A 22481-nucleotide genomic window follows, 5' to 3' on the forward strand; every position below is an offset into this window, starting at 1 on the left:
TAGAACACTGCAAAGAGGGAAAGGGTTTGGCAGGGGCCCAAGCCACCCTAGCAGGGACTGAAGTAACGGAGAACGTGAAGGTACCACGACAATACGCAGATCTCCGCGACGTCTTCAGCGAAAGGGAAGCTGACCAACTACCCCCGCATAGACCCTTTGACTGTCAAATCAATTTACTCCCTGGGGCACAGCTCCCTGTAGGCAAGCTGTACGCCATGTCAGACAGAGAGATGCAGGAGCTAAGAGAGTTCATTGACAAGAACCTGAAGAGAGGGTTCATCAGAGAGTCCAGGGCGGTGGGGGGCAGCCCAGTGTTTTTTGTGGATAAAAAAAACACGAACAAGCCGAGGCTTGTGTGTGACTTCAGGGCCTTAAATGCAGTGTCAGAACCAGTGGCTTTCCCTATGCCCAGGATTGACGACATTTTGACAAGGGTCAGGAAGGGAAAGATTTTTACTAAACTGGACCTAAGGGGGGCGTACAACCTGATACGAATAAGGAAGGGGGATGAATGGAAAACCACCATGTTCACCCCTTTGGGGGCATTTGAATATTTAGTTATGCCCTTCGGCCTACAAGGAGGCTCCGCGTGCTTTCAATCGTTTATGAACCACGTCCTGGGGCCTTTGCTTTACAAGAATTGTGTGGCCTTCTTAGACGACGTGTTGGTGTATTCTGAGAATGAGGAGCAGCATGTGAGAGACGTCAGAGAAGTGTTGAGCAGGCTGCAAGCCAACCAGCTGTGGGTGAAACTGGAGAAGTGTCAGTTTCATACCAAGGAGGTGGAATTCCTGGGGTATCGCCTGTCAGACAAGGGATTGGCCATGGATCCCGGCAAGGTCCAGGCGGTGCTGGAATGGAAAACACCCAAAACAAGGAAGGATGTGCAGAGGTTCCTAGGATTTGGGAACTTCTATCGTAAGTTCATCCGAAACTTTGCCCACCTGACGGCGCCCATTACGGACTGTCTCAGCAGTAAGAAGAAGTTCGTTTGGACTGAGGAGGCGGAGCGAGCATTTGAGGAACTAAAAAGGGCCTTCGCCTCGGAACAACAACTCCTGCATGTGGATTTACAAAAACCGATGAGAGTGGAAACTGACGCATCAGACAGAGCTATTGGGGCGGTGCTTCTGCAGCCAGGGAAGGAGGAGTCAGAGTGGAGACCGTGTGCCTTTTTTTCGCGAAAGCTGAACAAATCCGAGAGGAACTACACGGTGTATGACCGAGAACTACTAGCCATTCATGAGGCGTTCCGGAGATGGAGGCACCTGCTAATTGGCGCACAACATAAGGTGCAAGTGTGCACTGACCACAAGAACCTAGAGTATTGGAGGACGGCACGAGTGCTCAACCAACGGCAAGTGAGATGGGCCCAGGAGTTCTCCAAATTTAACTTTGAGATTTGTTACGTGCCAGGCCCAGAGAACATTAGGGCGGACGCTCTCTCACGCAAACCTGAATATTTGGAGGGGGAGGGAGCACCAGAAGAGAGACATGTCATTCCAGAGGACCGCTGGGTGTGTGGGGCGGCATTGGTGGGACAAAGAGAACTGGTAGAGGAAACAGAGAATGATGAATACGCCCAGAATAAGCTCAGAGGTCTTAGGGGTGAGGGAGAGGAACCAGGGGGTTTCGAGGAAAGAAATGGAGCTTTGTATTACAAAGGGGCACTGTATATCCCTGAAGGAGACTTAAGGGGGAGGGTACTCAAGCAGTTGCACGACAGCCCCACGGCGGGGCATTTTGGACAACACAAAACCATGTGGTTGGTCACCAGGGAATTTTGGTGGCCTAAGGTGAGGGAAGATGTACGGGAGTATGTAAGAGGGTGTGAGCAATGCCAGCGAGCCAAAGGGGAGAGGCGGGCACCGGCGGGGCTATTAGAACCCTTACCAACCCCAGAACGACCTTGGGAGGCAGTGTCGATAGATTTTATGACTGATCTGCCGAAGTCCAAGGGGAAAACAGCCATCATGGTGGTGGTAGACCTACTAACAAAGATGTGCCACTTTGTAGCCTGCTCGCATGCAGTCACGGCGGAAGAGACAGCGAAGTTATTTGTAGAACACATTTTTAGGTTGCACGGGGTGCCATTGAGGGTGGTCTCAGACCGAGGAAAACAATTTACTTCCAGGTTCTGGAGGAAGCTCATGAGCTTACTGCAGGTGGAGGTCAACTTTTCGACTGCCCGGCACCCTGAAACCAACGGGCAGGCGGAAAGAGCAAACGGGGTCCTCCAGCAATACCTGAGGTGTTATGTCAATGACAGAGAGAATGACTGGGTAGAAAAGTTGGCGCTGGCGGAATTTGCCTACAACAATGCCGAGAATGTGTCCACAGGGATGAGCCCCTTCTTGGCTAATTATGGGTGTCATCCCAGGGCTTTCCCAGGGGGAGAAGGGGAGAGATGGGGTGTCCCGGCAGCCGAGCATTTTGTAGAAGAAATGGAAGCAATCCATCGTCAGCTCCAACTCAACTTAGAAAGGGCGAAGGAAGAATACAAGAGGCAGGCAGACAAGAACCGAAGGGAAGGTGAAACCATAAGGGTGGGAGATAGGGTGTGGCTGTCAACCCAAGGGTTGCCGTTCAAAGGAGGTTGTAAGAAATTAAGACCCAGGAGATTGGGTCCCTTTGAGGTCATTCAACAGGTCAACCCAGTGGCTTTCAGGCTCCGGTTACCCAACCACATGAAACTGCACCCAGTATTTCACAGGTCGTTACTGTCACCGTATGAGGGGGGACGAGAAGGGATGGCCACTCGGGGACCGGTCATAGAAGAAAGGGAATGCAGCAGCCATGTGGCAGAAATCCTCGACGCCAGATGGAAGGGGGATCAGGTGGAGTATTTGGTAGCGTGGGAAGGAGAACCGGAGTCAGAAAACACTTGGGTAATGGCAGAAGATATCAATGACGAGGTATTGATAGAAACGTTCCATCAAAGGTTCCCAAGGAAACCTCAGCCTGTGGAGAGGTTCCGGAGGGAATACTTTGGGACCACCGATGAGGAGGAGGAGTTGGAAGGATTCTCGGAATCGGAAGGGGAAGGGGAGATGGACTCTGAGGAGGAGGAGTACTTCGAGACCAGGAACCGCAACAGGTGGAGAGAAGTGTTCGGGACATCGGAAGATGAAGGAAGTTCATTCCGGGGTTTTGCCTCCTCACCGCCCGTAGAGGAGGGGGCGAGAGGGGATGAAGGGGGCCCTGGAGGGGAGGTGGATGTCAGGGAACTGCCATCGGAAGGAAGGGAAGTGAAAGGGCTCACACCGGTTGGGAGAGACTCAGCAGCTGAAGAGGGAACCAGTAGGGGGAGAGGAGCTGAGCTGAGGGAAAGGGAGCTGGAGGGATGGCTCAGAGACACTTCCAGCGAAAACAGTGGGGAGGTTTCAGGACCTCCTGTAGGGACACCCACTCCTCGCCGGAAACTGTCACGCAGAGAGTCCAGAAGACGTGTTTCCGTTAAGGAGCTTTTATGTTGGAAGCGATTCCGAAAGCAACCACTGTCGGAATCTGCCAGCGACTGACGGAGCCATGTTTAAGGGGCTCCGTTACAGACAGAGGTTTGCAAACTTGACCAAACTCTGAGGGACTAGGATTTTACACACAAGCAGCTCATCGTCCCATGACACCCAGGTACCAGATGATAAATGGTTTTGAACACTAGAATTTGAGCAAAGATCAAGTTTTTCCTAGACAAAAACACATTGGCTTTTCAGATGCATTAGTACATTGGCTTTCCCCGTCACAAAGCCAAATGTTTTATCACCATAATGATTCAGTTAATCACTAAAAGTTTCAATGCAAGATTTTTTTGGGGGGAGGGGTGGTAGGTGGAGTATGCATAGAGAAGAAATTAAAGGCACCATGGGCTGCATTAAGTGCACAAGCCATAATATGCACCAGGTGTAGTAATTAGCAATCACATGAAGGCTGCCTATTTGTCTGGTTTGGCTGCTGTTGCTGTATCCCCTTGTGTTTTCACACCATCAGATAGCTGGATTTAATTGAGGCCACATCAGATGAGGCATTACTGACACCTTTAATTGAATGAGCATCCAGGGAGGATTAACTCATAATATTGATTGGCTTTTAGCCACTTGCTCAAAAGGGTGTCTGGGTAGCTTATTAGTTGTTTTTATTTACACCTTTATACAAAGACTGTAAATAGGAATTCATAGTGCAATATGTTTTTCTAAGTACTCTTAATAACTTTTTTAAAAGGAGTGATAATAAAAATGCAAATGAACTTAATTTTTTATTAGTTCTGTATAAAAATATGCTAAATGTGCTCTCTTATATACACATTTACATATGTGTACATGCATTGTAATGTTGCTGATGATAAAGAGGCAAAAGCCATTACCAGCGTATTCAAATTCCATAAAGATACTAATTAATTATTAAGAAATAGCTTCTCAGATGCAGTCACAGGTAATACTAATGGACAATGAAGAAAACACTCCATGTAAATATAAATTTCTCTCAGCAAACTGAACATTAAAACCAAGCACTCTGACAATCCTGACTTGAGCTTTATATAGCTTAATAGCTGTGTCGACAAAGCATCACAAAAAAATGAGAGATGCTTTTGTCATAGTGACGTTATGCATTGTCTATAAGCACAAGTTTTTAGGATAGTGGTTTAAATCTTGTGGTTTTCTAATACATTTCATTTATACATTTTTATGTATGTTCCAGAGACTTTCAATGGGAACAGAGTGCAGCTAACTTAGATTTATCCAACCCCTACACCCACCTTTAATTTATTCTACTTTAAAGTCATAAAGTTTTAGACTTAGATCAAAATTTTCCATGACTGGAATTCTGCTTATGGAATACTCCTGTGGTGGAGGACACAATTTTCACCAAACCCTCTTTACTCCTGCAGTCCTCTCTGTCCTCTGAAAATCTTCTATGGGAGGTGATACTAGGTGAATTGGCAAAAAATCATTCCTTGTATCAGTGACAGCCTCTGGTGTCCAAGCTATAGTATTTACAATACACAGAAAGACGTAGAAAAGTGCATGCATTACACATTTTAATTCTGTATTGCTATTCCTAAATTAATTCTGATGGTATGCAAACACTGCACATTTAGCTTTCTGTTTTTCCCGCCTCTCTATGATTTTCCTGGAATTTTATTCTTTGAGCTTTGGTGCAGCTTTTAAAATTCTCTGCTTTATTTTTATTTTTCATTGGGGTGTACTTTTTTTGAAGCACTACTTCTGCTGATGTTGAAGCTAAACTGTTTGCAACATACAGGCAACTGGAAACTTTTAAATGGGGCCAATGACTTGCTACAAATGTTGGCTTCTTAATATTTTTTTCACTCTGTATGTAATTAAGGGAAAAAACCTCAAGGTGTTCAATGAAATGATAGTTTCCATGGGCCTGTCAAAAATTACTGCATTGGCATTCATTTGCGGTGGCTATTGCTTGTTTTAATTGGGTCTTCCTTCTTTTGTCCTGTCCTGTCCTTCCTTTCTTTCTTTCTTCCTCCTTTGTCTTTCCTTTTTTCCGTGTGGTTGGGGTCTTGTTGTGCCCACTCAACAGTATCTCCTCCTGCAGAGTCCATTGATGTTCACAGACCAAGCTCAGCAAGATGTCATCATGGTCCTAAAATTTCCATCAAACTCCCCTGTAACGCATGTAGCAGCCAACACCCAGCCAGGTTTGGCAAATCCTGCTGTGATTACCGTCACTGCTAATCGACTGTTTGCTGTGAATAAGTGGCACAACCTTCCTGGTAAGTATGGGAATACTAGCAAGTTAAGATATAAACAGCAAGTTGGGTTGATTTTATGTGTCAAAGATGATGCATGTTTGTTTGTAATGGTTTGGGTCTTAGGAACCACAAGCGAAGTTCCATTATGAGAGTGGAACTTTCCATCCTTCCCACTGTACCTCTAGAAAGTCATTTCTGGGATTGGAGGACTGTGAAGGATGCAGGTATGGATGCTGCAGCTGGAGGGAACTAGCAAAAAATAAAGAGCAAAACCTTTGCATGAATTAAAATACCTTTCACATGCACAAGGTATTCATTTGATCCAATCCAATATGAGATCTTTCAGCATGCCTATTAATATCGAAAAAGACAATATCTAAAAAGACACCCGAAGCTGGTTCAGGATCCGGCAGCCAGCTTGATTACTGGGGCAAGAAGGTTTGAGCATATTACATTGATCCTGACCCAACTGCAATGGCTGACAAATAAGTTCTGGGCCCAAGTCAAAGTGCTGCTTTTGACCTGTGAAGCCTTAAATGGTTCAAGACCACAATACCTCAAGGACAGCATCTCCCTGTATAAAGCAACCCAGACCCTGCAATCATCATCTGAGGCCCTTCTTTATGTGCCTCCCTTATGAGAGGTTCAGAGGGTTGAAGCACTTAAATGGGCCTTATCTGTGGTGGCCCCCCTGTTTGTGGAATGCACTCCACAGCGGCGCTCACCTGGTGTCTTCATTACATATCTTTAGGTGGCAGGTGAAAAAAAATTCTCTACAACCAGGCCTTTGACTGATTAACATTCTATGGCCCTTTAAATGTGTTCATGAGATGGGGAGTTATTGGTTTGTTTTTGTTTTTATTCCTGTTTTTATTATGTATTTTGTGTTCTCATTTTGTATTTTTTTTAGGGGGGGTGAACTGCCCTGTGATATTTGGGGCTATAGAAATTAATAAATCATAATCACAATCATAAAATGATCTGCTAATTAATTCCCTTCTATTTCAGGTTCTGTTAATAGCAATTTTAGAATTATGTTTTTGAAATATTCTCGTTATTAGAAAACCTTTCAGAGCAGTGTTATAAAGGAATTGCACAAGAAAACCTAATAATGTAGCCTATCTCTATATAACAATAAAATGCTGTAACTGCCCTATAAGATACATACCTTGTTCTGTAGAATAAGTAGACTTCATAGCTCAAAGATTAGCTGCCAAATATTTTTTATAATAAGTAAATTAATTTGCCTAACAAAACAACTGGTAATGCTAGACTTTTTAGAAATTTCTAGAATCAGATCTATGACCAGAATTCACACTTTTGAATCATAGTGGCCTGCCTTGCTGCGGGATAGCAAAAAGACCATCCTTGGTCCTCTGTCTGCTTAAATTTGAATAGTGAGTTTTAGCAAACAAATATAGCAACCTCTATATCTCCTGATTTCCCACTTTTCCCACTTCTTTTCCTTGCTGTTCCTTGGAGCAATTTGTCCCCCAAGTCATCTCCTATTCAACAATGTTCACTGTTCTGTACTACCTATTACCCATTAAACCTTCATTACCCTCTTGGCCTTTTCACTTCCTTATCAAATGTTATTCCCCCCCCCCCCTTTCATTTTTGATATGTCTGGCTGTTAAGCTTATAAACCACAAGACAGAGCTCTTGTTCAGAGCTTGTTACAAAATTCCTATCACAATTGTGGTACTAAATAAAATCTACTTTTGCAAAGAATGCAAGGACAAGGAGGCGTACTAACGTGGCTCTTTACATGTGCAAGTAAAATTGTACACCTACTTCATTTTGGTAACTTGTCAGCTTAAGCACTTTATTACCCGTTATGTCCATATAGGGTAGAAACTTACATTGTGTCATCATTTATTCAGATTTTGCTGAAGCAGGACTTCTGAATTCCATAACAACTGTGTAATCATTCCAGCAATGCTGGTTTTATAATAAGCATATGCTTTGCGAGGTACATGTGAAAATGCGAGATATTGCACACATGATTTTTATTACGTTAGCTTCCATTTCCGGAAGCTTTCATTGATATTTTGAAGTGGAGCTCTGAGGGGAAAAAATGTGTTTAGCATCAGCAAAACATGAACGTCTCAGTTACAAAAGAAATGTTCATACATTTGCATAAAATTCTGGTGTTCACAAATGTTTCTTGAAGTTCATGTATGCAGGTTTCCCATGATGAATAGAATATTTAATATAGTGTGAGCGAAATCCTTTTCTCCATCATAAAGTAAGATATTTTTTTTTTTAAAAAAATCCTTTGTGCGGTACTATTCAAAGTATTTTTTCTTTTAATGGAGGAAATAATATTTGCCACAGTCAGCAGATGGTTGTCACATTTTGTTTTCAGTGCTCTTTACCACTTAATTTTGTTTTGTTGCAACATGAGAGGCTGCTGGTCAAGCATCTGCTATAGCTTATGGTCCAGAGCTGGAGCCTCTGATGATGGTACACATTGAGAATAGCAATAATCTAAAATAAATGTAATAAACAGTCCTTGAAAGCACCTGGATTTTTTTGTTGATGGTGTTCAATAAATGGATGAAGCTTCCACAGGGAAACAATGGCGTATAGTGTTTGATTTATAGGATTTTCCATGGTTTTAATGCCTGAAAGTAACACAGTTTTTAAATCTTCTCTCGTGCATTCTAGCTCATCAAGGTGCCGTACAGGACCAGCCATACCAGCTGCCAGTGGAAATCGATCCTCTCATAGGTCTGTCACTTCCTTCTCTCTTTGCGATTCATTAAGCTCTGTATGGTGGCCCTGAAGTGTAGATTACGGTTGTTTTTCACTTGCTGGTTGCTGGGAATGGAATTTTCCTGATAAACCATTTGCATGCAAATTGGAATGCAATGAGCTGTGGCTATGCTGGTATTTCATCAACTCCCCCTCATTGGTTTGCCTAATTTGAACAGGCCTAGGACGTGTGTCAGTGAAAATTAATATGGATGCCGTAATAATGTGTGATTGAGAATGCGCATGAAGTACTGTCAGGATAATATTGGGTCTTTTCATCACTCAGACTTGTTGATGAGCAAGAGCGAGGCATGTTATGATGAATTGGTGCTCCAGTAATGCGATGGAGCTCTTTTGCTGAGGAAATTTTCATAATAACAGTGGGATTCTTAACAGCACTGTGTTGTGAAAAATAAAACTGTGGTGCCAGAATTTCATCATTAAGGGAGATCAATCCTTTCTTCACAGGCCTGCTGTTCAGGCTGAGGGAATTAATGTGTAATTGCAGAACAGTTCCAAAGTCGAAATATATTGCTCAGCCATTTTTAGTGTTCAGGTACTAGTATTCTACCGTTTTTCCAGGGTATGGCAGACTTCAGGATCACAATCAGGAAAGTAAGGATATTGTTTCTCAGCTAGATAAATCATTATAATGCATTCTACCTCCATGTGGCTTGTTATGGTGGTGGTAATTCTTATTACCAAGAAGAAGGGCTTGTTTGTTTGCAAACCTTTGTTTTAGGCATTTGCAGTTTGGCCACCATAATTCATTATAGCTTGTGAATTTGTATGTATGACAGTTCTGAAAGGCATCACTTAGCAAGTACAATTTTTTCCTCCTCTTCTATGATTTAACTTTAGAAGAGCACAAAATTTATTTTCATAATCACCTCAAAATTCATCTGTAGCTTGATTTCTCAAACCTTCCTTTTATAAGCTCTTTAGTTATTGAATGCAAATAATCAGAATATTTACATTTAAAGACCAAGGCAATTGTCACAAAATATTTTGTCACATTATTTCAAGTTAGTCAAAGTGTATATGAATATAACTATAAGTGTATAATATACAACTATAAGTGTATAATATAACTACTATAGCTAGTGAAAAATTTATTAAGTGGTAATTGATTATTAGTATATGCACATATGAATACTGATATATGTGTCATGATTGGTGATGTGTAATAACTACATGAAAATTGTTGCAAGGTGCACTGTTGCTCCATTCACTCATTAACACTAAGCCAAACTATGGCTTAGCATGAACAAAGAAGTGTATGGGCTCATAGGAGATTGCATCCTCTTTGCCACCTCAGTTACAGCTTGTGGTTTGTCTGGAGCAAGACAAACAACAAACTCAAGTCTGGATGACATGCTAAACTAAACCATGGCTAATCTCACAGCAGCATACTTGCAGGAGGACCATAGTCAGACCAAAACTGCTATGATCTCCTCTCCAGGAGTCAACATGCTTACACTAAGTCATAGTTTGGCTTAGTGTTACCTGCGGACTGGGTCTATTTAGCTGACTGATTTATTTAATACAGATTGTCATGGTCAGTGAATGTAACCTTTGGCTACATCACAGAGTTATGATGCTGACATGCATTCCCTTCAGCATTTCAATGCAAATGCACAAATGTACATCCAGACGTTCAAGTGGTTTTCCATGAGCTCTTTTTAGTCAGCCTAAAAGCTATATTGTATGCTGCTATCCCTGGTTCAAGTGATAATGTTTTAGTTGTATCAAGAAATTATGTCTCCAACCATTTATTTATTTATTAGAACATTTATAGACCACCTTTCACTGTAAAATATATGGGTGTACATACAATAACACAGTATGCAGTAGGCATCCTAAACAAGAATTATATTTAAAGTCAGAGCCATTTGATTCATAATGAGTTCCCCAAGGAATGGAATAGTTTTAAATATACCCATACAGACATTCAATTACATAAAGCCTTATATTGCACATTTTAAAATGTGCAATACTGGTATAATATCATTTGTGGATGTCTACTTATTAGGAGGTAAAGTTTTTTATTTTAAAAACAAAACACAGCACTCCTTTTTAAAAGGAGATTAATACATTGATTAATTTAAGGGTTAACTTTCTGTAAACTGTCATTTGTTTCTACAGAGAACTGTGGAGATAAGAGAGTATCAGCAGAGGGCCTAAATGATAGTTTAACTCTTGCCCTTTAAAAACCAGTGATAGCCCTGTGAGTCAGGTTTCTGTTTTATAGACATTCTGCTCAGTTACAGGCCGATCAGGGGGCAGGATTTCACACAAATTGGAATTATTGTGAGGGGATGACTCAAGATGTCAGGCCAAGGAGAGCAGATGGGAGTCAGGTGTGTTTGGCTGTTGGTTAGCTCAAGAAAGGGCTGGAAGCTGGAGTCAGGCAGTAGACATCAAGGGAGTTAAGAAGTAGCTCAGAGAAGCTGAGAGGAATCAAGAGCTGAAATCATTGGCTAAAGCTGAGGAAGAAGGTCTGTGAGGAAGAACTTGTGACTTGAGGGACTGTCTTCAGGAGAGTTTTGCACTCAAGGACCAATGGGATTGCAGAGAGCCTGAGATAATGGTGGTTCCTGGACCCTGGAGAAGACTGCAGCAGAGTTTTTGACAGACTCTGGAGGAAAGAGGTCATGGATTTGCATGAAGACTACTCATGTAGCTCTCACTGCCTAGTTGAGGAGTGTTAGAGGGGAAGCAGCAGTGGTATAGTGAAATTGGCATTAGGTCTGAATAGTGGGAGGAACTGAAACTCACATTACTATCCTCTGAAAAAGAGCAGGAACCCTGTATTGCATTTGCCATGACATTTAAAGTGATTTATCGTTTAAACATTTATGTTTCAAGCAAGTGTAACAAAGTGAAGTTAACAGTGCAGTTTATTAAGTAACCATACACACAAACATCACCATCTTGTTTATATTAATACCTTTTGAAAATAAAGTGTAATCTTTTTTTTTCACATCAGCACTTTATGGTGGTGCATAGAGTATGATATTCCATTTGGAAGGGCACAGATTTCAATATACAACCCAGTATCACTGAAGTTCTGGTGAATCTGGTATTAACTCCCAGAATGTTTCTGAGTATAACCAGTGGTGTATGGAGGTTGTTAATTGTCCTAATGTGTATCTGCCAGAGTTATAACTCACCTGGTTGATTCTGCTGGATAAGCATACTTTGGAAATGCCATTGGTATGTAACTAGAGGCTTATAGAAGGTGCTTGACAATAAGATGGGGAAATTGTAGCAAAACGGTGGGGAAGAAGTGAACGGATTGGGGGTGGGTAGGAGGGAAGCAACAAGCATGAATGTGTGTGCATCAGTTTGACAAGGAATTAAAACTCGATTTGCTACTGTGTTAAATAATTATTTTCTCTTTTGTCTCTCCTCCCCCATCCCCTTCTAGCCAGCAATACGGGTATGCACAAGAGACAAATTACGGATCTCCTAGATCAAAGTATTCAAGTCCATTCTCAGTGTTTTGTCATCACTTCTGACAATCGCTACATCCTGGTCTGTGGTTTTTGGGACAAAAGTTTCCGGGTGTACTCTACAGATACAGGTACTGGATTCATTTCAAAAACTTTGGAGAAGGTTTTGCTGACTGTTTGCATTCTCCTTTGCAACTCAAAATCTCGTTCAGAGTTTAAAAGATAAACCATTCCCCGTTCACAGGATCTCAGTCTGATGTATGTGACACAGAGAGAGAAAAAGAGGAAAGAAGAGGAAACCAAGCAGATTTATTCAAGGAGATTATTGAAGAGTGAACTGTACCCCTTTCATACTGCAGGCAGGAAACACCACTTTAAAATGGTCCCCCCAATTAGAAAACACATTGCAAATTAAAACCAAAGAATTCCACAAGCTAGTACATCTGATGAAAGGTTGTAGCCCACCAGGTTCCTGTTGCGCTAGTTTTCTACTTGCATGGAAATGTTTTAAAGCATTAAAAATTGCTCACCCACAGTCAATGTTCGTCTGTTCTACTACCATTCCCTCCAACTTCTGCTACATATTTGAGACTAGGCTAAAGCATATTAGTTAAACTGGAACATAAAAATGTTGCTATTAAATGTGTCCTTGGACATGTGCTTAATAACTCTCAAAATGCCCTATTTGAGACACATGTGCTCTCTTGCACTCAACTGACTAAATAAGGGAGGGAGTGTGAAGCTGAATCACTTTGTTCTTTCCACATGAATCAATTATTAATAGTAAGCGTATGTGTATTTAAAAACAAAATATACCTTTTTCTTCCCTTTTATTATCCCATTTAAAGCAATGCTGTGTTGTGTTTACTGAACGTTCCCTGACTGCAGTTCTTTAAACAGCACTCTTTATTCAGATGGCTATTTTGCTTTTCATTTATTTTTTTGGAAATGATTAGCAAATGGTGATAGAAGGCATTGTGTAAATTTAGAAGTGAATGTTTAGCAAGCTGTGGGTTAAACCACAGAGCCTAGGGCTTGCCGATAAGAAGGTCGGCGGTTCGAATCCCTGCGACGGGGTGAGCTCCCGTTGCTCGGTCCCAGCTCCTGCCAACCTAGCAGTTCAAAAGCACGTTAAAGTGCAAGTAGATAAATAGGTACCGCTCCGGCAGGAAGGTAAACGGCATTTCCGTGCTGCTCTGGTTCACCAGAAGCGGCTTAGTCATGCTGGCCACATGACCTGGAAGCTGTACGGCGGCTCCCTCGGCCAATAAAGCGAGATGAGCGCCGCAACCCCAGAGTCAGTCACGACTGGACCTAATGATCAGGGGTCCCTTTACCCTTTATCTTTATAACATTTAAGTAAGATAGATGTATTGAATGATCAAGCTTGGATCCAAAGTAGCATGAGTCTTGGCTAGTGCAAGTTTCCCCACCCAGCTTCCACTAATTCTCCATTCCCATTGCACATCTCTGTGTTTTATCCCACCACTTTTCTGGAAGGCACCTAGAACACAAGAGCAAATTTTCAGTGGCTATAGTGGGTTCCACTTTGGAAAAGGGGCTGGAAAGCCCTGTTCCATGAACAGAATTCTGTTTGTGATCATCTGGATCCCAAATGCCACATAAAACAAAGAAACCAACTTCCTGTGATGATGATGATTTATTTATATGCCACCCATCTGACAGGGTTGTCCCAGCCACTCTGGGCAGCTTCCAACAAATTAAAACATACAACACAGTAAAACAACAAATATTAAAACCTTCCCTATACAAGGCTTCCTTCAGGTGTCGTCTAAAAGTCTGGTGGGAGGGAGTTCCACAGGGTGGTTAGACTACCGAGAAGGCCCTCTGCCTGGTTCCTGTAACCTCACTTCTCGCAATGAGGGAACCTCCAGAAGACCCTCGGAGCTGGATCTCAGTGAATGATGGGGGTGGAGACAGCCAGTTAAGACATCAGGGGAACAAAATTAGTTTGGTAATCTCGTATAATTTTTAATGAAAAAGATCAACATTAATATCTAGCGCAGTACTATTAAGTGTACAGTGGGAAAGTCCTGTTTTAGATGATGATAACTGATTGATAAGCAATTAAGAAATATAATAGAATGCAAAATCTAGTTTTGCTCTTTTTTCTTTTTCTATCTAGTGCAATGGAAAAGTCCTGTTTAAGATTATACTAACTGATTGATAAGCAATTAGGAAATATAATAGAAAACAAAATCTAGTTTTGCTGTTTTTTCCCCTTTTTAAACCAGCTTACTCTTCTGTTTAATTTATTTTTTAAAAAATACATGCAAATAATAGCTGGTTGTAGTTTTATATTTGGTTAACTCCCCATGCAAATACGTTTTCTGAGTTGAGTGTGAGGGGGAGAAATGAACAGAAGATGATGTGATCAGTAATAGGTAATGGCAAGCTATCACAAGTGTTGAATTCAATTATATTTTAGCACTTACGCTAAAAGAATCTTTTCCTTATTATATTTCAAGGGGGGGTATAACAGGAAATACCTTGAGCATAAATCACACTCTCTGAGTTTGGCTGGAACAGCAGAGCCACAATAAAACCATATTGCAGTGGTGGATGTTATTTTCAGACAACTTTTTCAATTCAGTAGTGCAAAAACTTTTCCCCTGTTTTATTATTTGCAGTACAGCTGTCATATAAAACATTAACTAGAAAATTTGTTCTGTCAAAAAAGGATGTCCTTCTTTGCACAATGAGTAATCATTGATGGTATGATGTAAAAAGCTGGAGTGGTATTAAAGCAAAAAAAAGTTAAGGCTGTCTTACAAAATTATCAGTAAGTAATTGAACAAAGAAAGGTGGCTGGACAGAGTGATTTCTGTTGCCCCATGCCTCTTGGGGAAGCTTTGTAGCAGGCTAGCAGAGCATGTGCTTTGAATAAAAAAGGTATCCGGTTCAATCCTTGGCATCTCCTGGTAGGGCAAGGAAAGATCCCTATCTGAAACTCTTGAGAGCCACTGCCAATCAGTGTGTTTGAGCAGGTGTGGGGAACCTTCTTCCGCTCCAGATGTTGATAAACAACTCCCATCAGCCCCAGAAAGTATGGCCAATGGCCAGTGAGAGTTGTATTTCAGCAAAGCCTCTCCTCTTCCTAGAGGGGAGGTGTTGTGAGCGGGAACACCTAGAGGGTGTTGTGAGCGGGAACACCTAGAGGGCCAAAGTTTCCAGAGTAGAGAATACTAAGCTAGATAGAGCAATGTTTTGACTCTGTATAAGGCCGTTTCCTTTTCCTTAACAAAAGCAAAATGAATGTTTGAGAAGCTGCTGACCGAGGTTTGAAAACAGAGAATGTTGTAGAATCATAGAATTGTAGAGTCAGGAGAGCCCACAGGGGTCATCCAAGCCAACCCCTGCCATGTAGGAAACCGTGTCCACAGCCATTCTTGGGATGGGCTCGAATCACTAACCTTCTGATTAATAGCCAGATGCACTGACCCATTGCATTGGAATTACAGTCATACCTTGGGTTGAAGTAGCTTCGGGATGAATATTTTCGGGTTGAGCTCCGCAGCGACCCAGAAGTAACAGAGCGCGTTACTTCTGGGTTTCGCTGCTTGCACATGCGCAGATGCTCAAAATGACGTCACACGCATGTGCGGAAGCGGCAAAACGCAACCCACGCATGCACAGATGCACAGTCGCGTCTTACGTTTACTTCAGGATGCGAAAAGGGCTCCAGAATGGATCCCGTTCGTATCCAGAGGTACCAGTGTAAAAGCAAAAACTAACTGAGATGAAAACTTCATACCTTTTCAAAGAAACAGCTATTAGGTTGAGTTAATTGAGAAATTAAAACAAATGAGTCTTGTGGTGCCTTAAATACAGATTTATAGAAGCATAAGCTTTTTCATGGGCTAGAGTTCACAAATAGAATGGGTATTTTGAACTAACTGGAAAAGGGTGAATAAATGATGGATCAACAATATGTTTCATGGTCCTGATCTAGGGAGGCAAGAAAAGCTTTTGGCTACAACTCTCTCACATTGCAAGCATTCTTGAAGAGACTTTAATAATAATAAGAAGAAGAAGAAGAAGAAGAAGAAGACGAAGAAGAAGACGAAGAAGAAGAAGAAGAAGAAGAAGAAGAAGAAGAAGAAGAAGAAGAAGTGTGAACACCTCAAAAAGCCTTTTGGAAGGACAATTATTATGATTTTATATCTTGCAGTTAGTCTGCCCTATGCTGGCTAGGAACTTGCAGGATGATTCAATGTATTTCTGTGTGCACAGAGTTCTACTCCTAAGCCAGAGCCCTTTGAATATGTTTGGTTCTTCATAATAACATACATAGATGCTTTCTGCTTACATACATTGTATCAAATTCATACCAATGCAAACTGGAACATATTTATATATAAACTGCAAGTACTAAATGGATTTTTAAAAAATCTAGGATAATTAAAACAATACCTCTATTTGAGTGCTATTGTTTTGTTGGCTGGCGTGATAAAAAGAAATCTGGGGACAATTTTAGCATTTCAGTGACTTTTAACCGCTTAAAACAAAGAAACTAAAAGTTAAAATGTCTGAGTAGAGTAAAAAGAGGCTACAACAGAGATTGGGAATGTGCGACTCTCTAGATTTAGGCATCCCCAACCTGCGGCCCACCAGATGTTTTAGCCTACAACTCCCATGATCCCTAGCTAACAGGACCAGTGGTCAGGAATGATGGGAATTGTAGTCCAAAACATCTGGAGGGCTGAAGGTTGGGGATGCCTGCATCTAGATGTTGTTCGACTCTCAACATCTTTCAACCCCAGCTAGCATGGCCAGTGGTTAGGGAAGATGGAAGTCTGGCACCACAGGTTCCCTACAGCTGGACTATCAGTGTTTTTTTATTCAGAAGGTGCCAGGTTGCAGATCTGATTGTAGATCTACATCAAATTACCCAGATATTGGGAATAATTTCTGAGTCCCAATGCGGTGGCATTCATACCTCACATTATAGCCAAAAAGGATCCCAGAGTGGCTTACAAAAAACATAGTAAAAGAACCCCTGCCCCTTAGGGAAACAATCTAAGTCATACCACAAGAAATAAAAGGCATGGAAAGGAAGAAAATGAAAAACAAGCTCAGGTAAAAGTTATTGAAGTTATAATGTGGTTTTATAGCCCTGTGTGTGCATATTCTGGGTGCCCTCAGAATTATTTCATTCAAAATTATGTCTTTTTCACCTGGCCCTAGTTGGCAGATCTTGGGGATAGAAAGCCACTGTCTTTTTGAACGGACATTTATGAGATAGATAGATAGATAGATGATAGATAGATAGATAGATAGATAGATAGATAGATAGATAGATATGTGATCTCATTCAGTATAAGGAAGCTTCACATCTTTATATACCTTATGCGAAGTGCACTGTTATATATCTATATTTATATATTGGCTAATGGCTGAAAAAAATGTGTTTTGTATATTCCAGGGAAACTGATGCAAGTAGTGTTTGGACACTGGGATGTTGTCACCTGTCTTTCTCGCTCCGAATCCTACATTGGAGGAAACTGTTACATTCTCTCAGGGTCTCGTGATGCAACGTTGCTACTGTGGTACTGGAATGGCAAAACCAATTGCATTGGTGATAGCCCAAGTGGTAAGGAAGGCCTTTGTTGTTAATTACTGTTTTGGGTTTTGTTTTTTTTGTAAATGGCAGACTTGTTGCATATGATATTTCAGTGCTGTTATACCTGAATTGCTGAACTGGGGCACGTTTCTTGTTTGGGGCAGCCCCCTAGATCACAGGTAATATACTGTTTTCCATATTTCTTGAGTGTGGTTACTGCAGGGCATACTGTTTATCCCAGCAAATAATTCTGCTTCTGTGGAGCCCTGTAGGTTAAGTCACTCTGAGACTTTTTTGTGAGAAACAAATGCAAATAGTAAATGAAAGAATGAATGAATGAATGAAATGAAATGAACAATATCCTTCACATCTATGAAGAGCTGTCATACTAGCCAGCCATACAGGCAACAGAAATACCGTATTTCACCATCTATAAGACGCCCCCATGTATAAGATGCCCCCTATTTTGGGGGACTCACATTTAAGAAAATGGGGGGAGATGTATCCGTGTATAAGACGCCCCCTAATTTTTGACATTATTTTTAAGGGATAAAACCTAGTCTTATACACGGAAAAATACGGTAAATTGATTCAGATCTCTTAGACCAAAGCAATTTTAAATGAACAGTCTTTTGGGAAGGTAAAATAATCTAAATGTATATACATTTCATATTTATCTGTAACCTAGACCATTACCTCCAAAGGTATGGGCAAAGGAAGGAAGATAAGAAAATATGTTTGCCATTGTGTGTGTGTGTGTGTGTGTGTGTGAGAGAGAGAGAGAGAGAGAGAGAGAGAGACAAGGGGGTATGCAAGAGAACTATTATTATTACTATTTCTCTACAATTTCAAATCCAATACGGTTGCTGACTGGGACAAAAATCTTTGGTTAGAATGTTTTTTTGCAACGGGGAAGTATTTAGCAGTCGCCAAAAAGACAAAATGGTGCCCATCTGATATGTAACAGGAGGGAGTTCCGTAGGATAGGGTACTGCCACACTAGGCCCAATTCCGACGTTGTGTGGAATGAATTTCTTGTTGTGATGTATCTTTTGCAGAGCACAGTGACTGGTTGCTCATATAAGGAGTAATACCAGCTCCTTGAACTTAGCCTGGTAGTTAATTGACAGCCAGTTAAGTTATTTAATATGATGGCAATATTCTGTCCCGCTGAGCAGTTGAGATGCCACATTTTCTGTTTCTGAGTCACCCTCAAGGGCAGACCCACACAGTACACTGTTTCTTCCAAGATAACCAGGAACACTCCCTCCCATAAGGATGCATTGATCAGAACCTCTTTTAGAAAGGGTTTTGAGGTCTGATGGGTCAATAAAAATTAAATTTATTTTTTTTCTCCTCTCTCTCTCATATGCCATCCTTTATTACAAGTGATCACTGGTGGGAACTAAGTTACATAGATGTCAATAAATCAAGATGTAATGGCATTTAGATTAAAATGAATTAAAAGGATTAGCAAGATATCTAAAAGCGGAATAGATAATATTTGTAGAGGAAGTTTTCATGGGGTTGCTAAATTACTCTGTTGCATATAATGGTTTGTCTTAAACTTTGAACATTCAATATGATACCAGCTTACATATGTGTTAGCCATTTATATTTCTTCAGTATGAGCAGCTTCAACACATAATGGTATTCTGGACAACAAAGGGTTCCTTTAAAATAAATTACTGCACATGAAAGCTGTGTCAAACTTTAGCACTGTTGCAGCCTTTAGGAAGTATCCTTTGTTTAAAGCTTCCATTCCTGTCTTTTAAAAAGTTTTTGCTCTCTATAATCAAGCATCCTAGAGCGACATCTACTGGTAGTGATGTGAAATTCCATAAAACAATCCATGTCGTAGAAAAGTCAGTGGTAGAAATGTTACTTTCAGTGTTGAGAAATCAAGGTCTTGTACTCCAGAACAATCACATATCTCAATCATGCTTCATGGTTGTTTATAATATTTTGTCAAAGCGTTGTCAATCAGCAGAGCCATACTGATTAGTCACTTGCCGTCAACAAGTGACTGTTGAAAAGTCAATACAGTCGTACCTCGGCTCCCGAACGCTTTAGGAATCAAACGTTCCGGCTCCCAAACAATCAAAAACTGGAAGTGAGTGTTCCGGTTTTTGAACTTTTTTTGGAAGCTGAACGTCCAGCACAGCTTCTGCTATTGTTTCCGGCGCGCCTGCGCAATCGGGAACCAATCGGAAGCCGCGCCTTGGTTTCCGAACTTTTCAGAAGTTGAACGGATTCTGTTCGACTTCCAAAGTACATCTGTATTCAGTTAACATGTATGGTTGTGAATTTTTCTGGATGTTGCTATCTTTTTTCAAATTGCTTTGAAGTGTTTTTTTTAACAATCAAGCAGTGTATAAATTTTATGAAATAAATATCACGCAACAGTGATGACCGAATGCAGCAATATTTATTTGTAGTTATTCTGACGAATAGTCATGTAGCAGACACTTAGGTGTGTGGCTTCCTTTTTCTTTTTCGTTTAAATTTCCGACCACAATACTGAGATGCATATATGTACTTTTCAGCCATAGTACACTTTCCGTACCTGAATGTCTTCTGAGATTGTGTTACATTTTCCTACCTTTTCACACATTTACTGTGTCCAATCTACACCTTTGAATCATCAATGCATATGGTTCACTAAGCATCTCTTTCCAAGTTTTACAGCAGTGAGGGCCAACTGGACATTGCAAGGAATGTAATGCCACTTATCACACCTCCTCTCAGATGTTCTCCAAGTAATTTCTTGTAAAAGGAACATAGAGTATTTCCCCATCCTCACTCTTCATTAGCTGCTACATTTGGACCAGATAGTCCTTCAAATAGAGGATGTGTTCTAATAGAGAATTGTTCTCTTGTCCAAGTAGGGATTATAACTACTTATACAGTGGTACCTCGGGTTACATACGCTTCAGGTTACAGACTCCGCTAACCCAGAAATAGTGCTTCAGGTTAAGAACTTTGCTTCAGGGTGAGAACAGAAATTGTGATCCGGCGGCGCGGCAGCAGCAGGAGGCCCCATTAGCTAAAGTGGTGCTTCAGGTTAAGAACAGTTTCAGGTTAAGTACAGACCTCCGGAACGAATTAAGTACTTAACCCGAGGTACCACTGTAGTTTGAAAAATAAGTGAATGGAGAAGGTGGGGAAGAATGGAGGCAGAAGTGCTGAATCATATAATGTATACTGCAGAACCATTCAAGAAAATAGAAGGGTTCCTTGTTTATGAATTTATTTAGTTTACTGGCTTTTCTGGTTTGTATTTCACATCAGAAATGTGATTAGAAGTGACCATTGTTGCCTTACAATGACATATAGTATTTCTCTATTGGATAGTTAATATGGGCAGTAGCCTATGAACACAAGGATTTCTATTTATGCAATGGGACTTTACCCCCCCCCCCACCTTTGCACACCCCCACCCTCCCCAAATATGCTCTGGAGAGTGGGGGGGGGGGCTCTCCTTGAAGAAATGTAGCAGAAATCCTTGCACTGGAGAGACCTTGACTCAGGACCACATTGGATGCATCTCCCTATGTCCTTCATGGGAAGAGTTGTTCCCACCTTAGAATCATAGAATCATAGAATCATAGAATCATAGAGTTGGAAGAGACCACAAGGGCCATCGAGTCCAACCCCCTGCCAAGCAGGAAACACCATCAGAGCACTCCTGACATATGGTTGTCAAGCCTCTGCTTAAAGACCTCCAAAGAAGGAGACTCCACCACACTCCTTGGCAGCAAATTCCACTGTCGAACAGCTCTTACTGTCAGGAAGTTCTTCCTAATGTTTAGGTGGAATCTTCTTTCTTGTAGTTTGGATCCATTGCTCCGTGTCCGCTTCTCTGGAGCAGCAGAAAACAACCTTTCTCCCTCCTCTATGTGACATCCTTTTATATATTTGAACATGGCTATCATATCACCCCTTAACCTCCTCTTCCCTTTGTGTATGGGAATCATGTCATGTCCCAATCACTTGCTTGTTCACAGTGGAAAGCTCCTCCTATCCCCTCCCCCCCCAAATGATTAGGTTGTTTTTAGTCTATTTTCCCATTTGTATTCGTGTTTCAGAATTGTGTACAAATATTTGCTAAAAGTGTTCGCCTGGAATGTGAAGTGAGTGGGAAAGTGTGCGTTGACCTTTATCACACACCCTCTTCCACCTCCGTCACAAATACTTATAATGGTGGTTTGCTTAGTAGATTGCCAGCACGCTAGCTGTGTTTTAAATTAGATGGAGACCAGCTTTTCAGTGTTGCTGTGTTCAAGCTCAGGTGTCACTAAAATGATACGCATGAAATTATCCAGAAGGACCAGGATGGTTTAGTACTCCATGATGGAATGCAGGCCTTCATATTTCAGGCAAAACAAGGCTCTGTTTACTGCTTATAGGCTTGATGTTGGATGTTGTAAAAGGAATAATATTCATATGGTAAATGAATAAAAATATAACGTTTTCCATATGTGTAGCACTGGAGTAATACGCTTAACATATAACATTTATTTACCTTATTAGATGTTCAAGCTAGTTTCCCTCTCCTAATCAACAAAGATATGCTCTCCATAGATCCATTTTGATTGTCTAATTTTCTTTTGTCAGTGCTGTTCTTCCAGTGGGCCAAAGAGAGAAACTTCAGAATAATTTCCTCAATTAATTTCTTAACTTAAGAAGTTGCTCTGTATAAATCTGAAATGGGACATTCTTTGTGTTCCACTTAATGTAAATGCTAATATTGGCCGTGCTGATTTGACTATTTTTAAATCGTATTGTGAGTCTAAAGTACGCAGGTTTGAGAACTCCTTATTCAGCCACAGGACTATAAAGGTCCTCAGAAAAAAATCAAGTTTGCTTTAGTTATAGCTTTGTATTAGCTAGTACCTATTCCTCGTTTGTTTTCACAGACTTTTATTTCTGATTTCGAATGTTAAAACCACCTGTTTGAAAG

At 41.1% G+C, this 22481-nt stretch overlaps 1 protein-coding gene across 4 annotated transcripts in view; it reads left to right on the top strand.

Annotated features, from left to right (window-relative positions):
* Positions 1-22481, top strand: part of LRBA (LPS responsive beige-like anchor protein) — a 360426-nt gene that overhangs the window by 321124 nt on the left and 16821 nt on the right. For 3 of the 4 annotated variants that reach the window (XM_081021326.1, XM_081021328.1, XM_081021327.1), the window contains exons 50-53: positions 5551-5743; positions 8393-8455; positions 11910-12065; positions 17381-17548. In XM_081021326.1, the coding sequence (XP_080877452.1) occupies positions 5551-5743; positions 8393-8455; positions 11910-12065; positions 17381-17548 (580 nt within the window). The remainder of the gene's footprint in view (positions 1-5550; positions 5744-8392; positions 8456-11909; positions 12066-17380; positions 17549-22481) is intronic. The other variant, XM_081021329.1, reaches the window with a different exon arrangement.

Source organism: Podarcis pityusensis, assembly GCF_964106645.2.
Source record: "Podarcis pityusensis genome assembly, chromosome: 9".
In the NCBI taxonomy this organism is placed as follows: Eukaryota; Metazoa; Chordata; class Lepidosauria; order Squamata; family Lacertidae; genus Podarcis; species Podarcis pityusensis.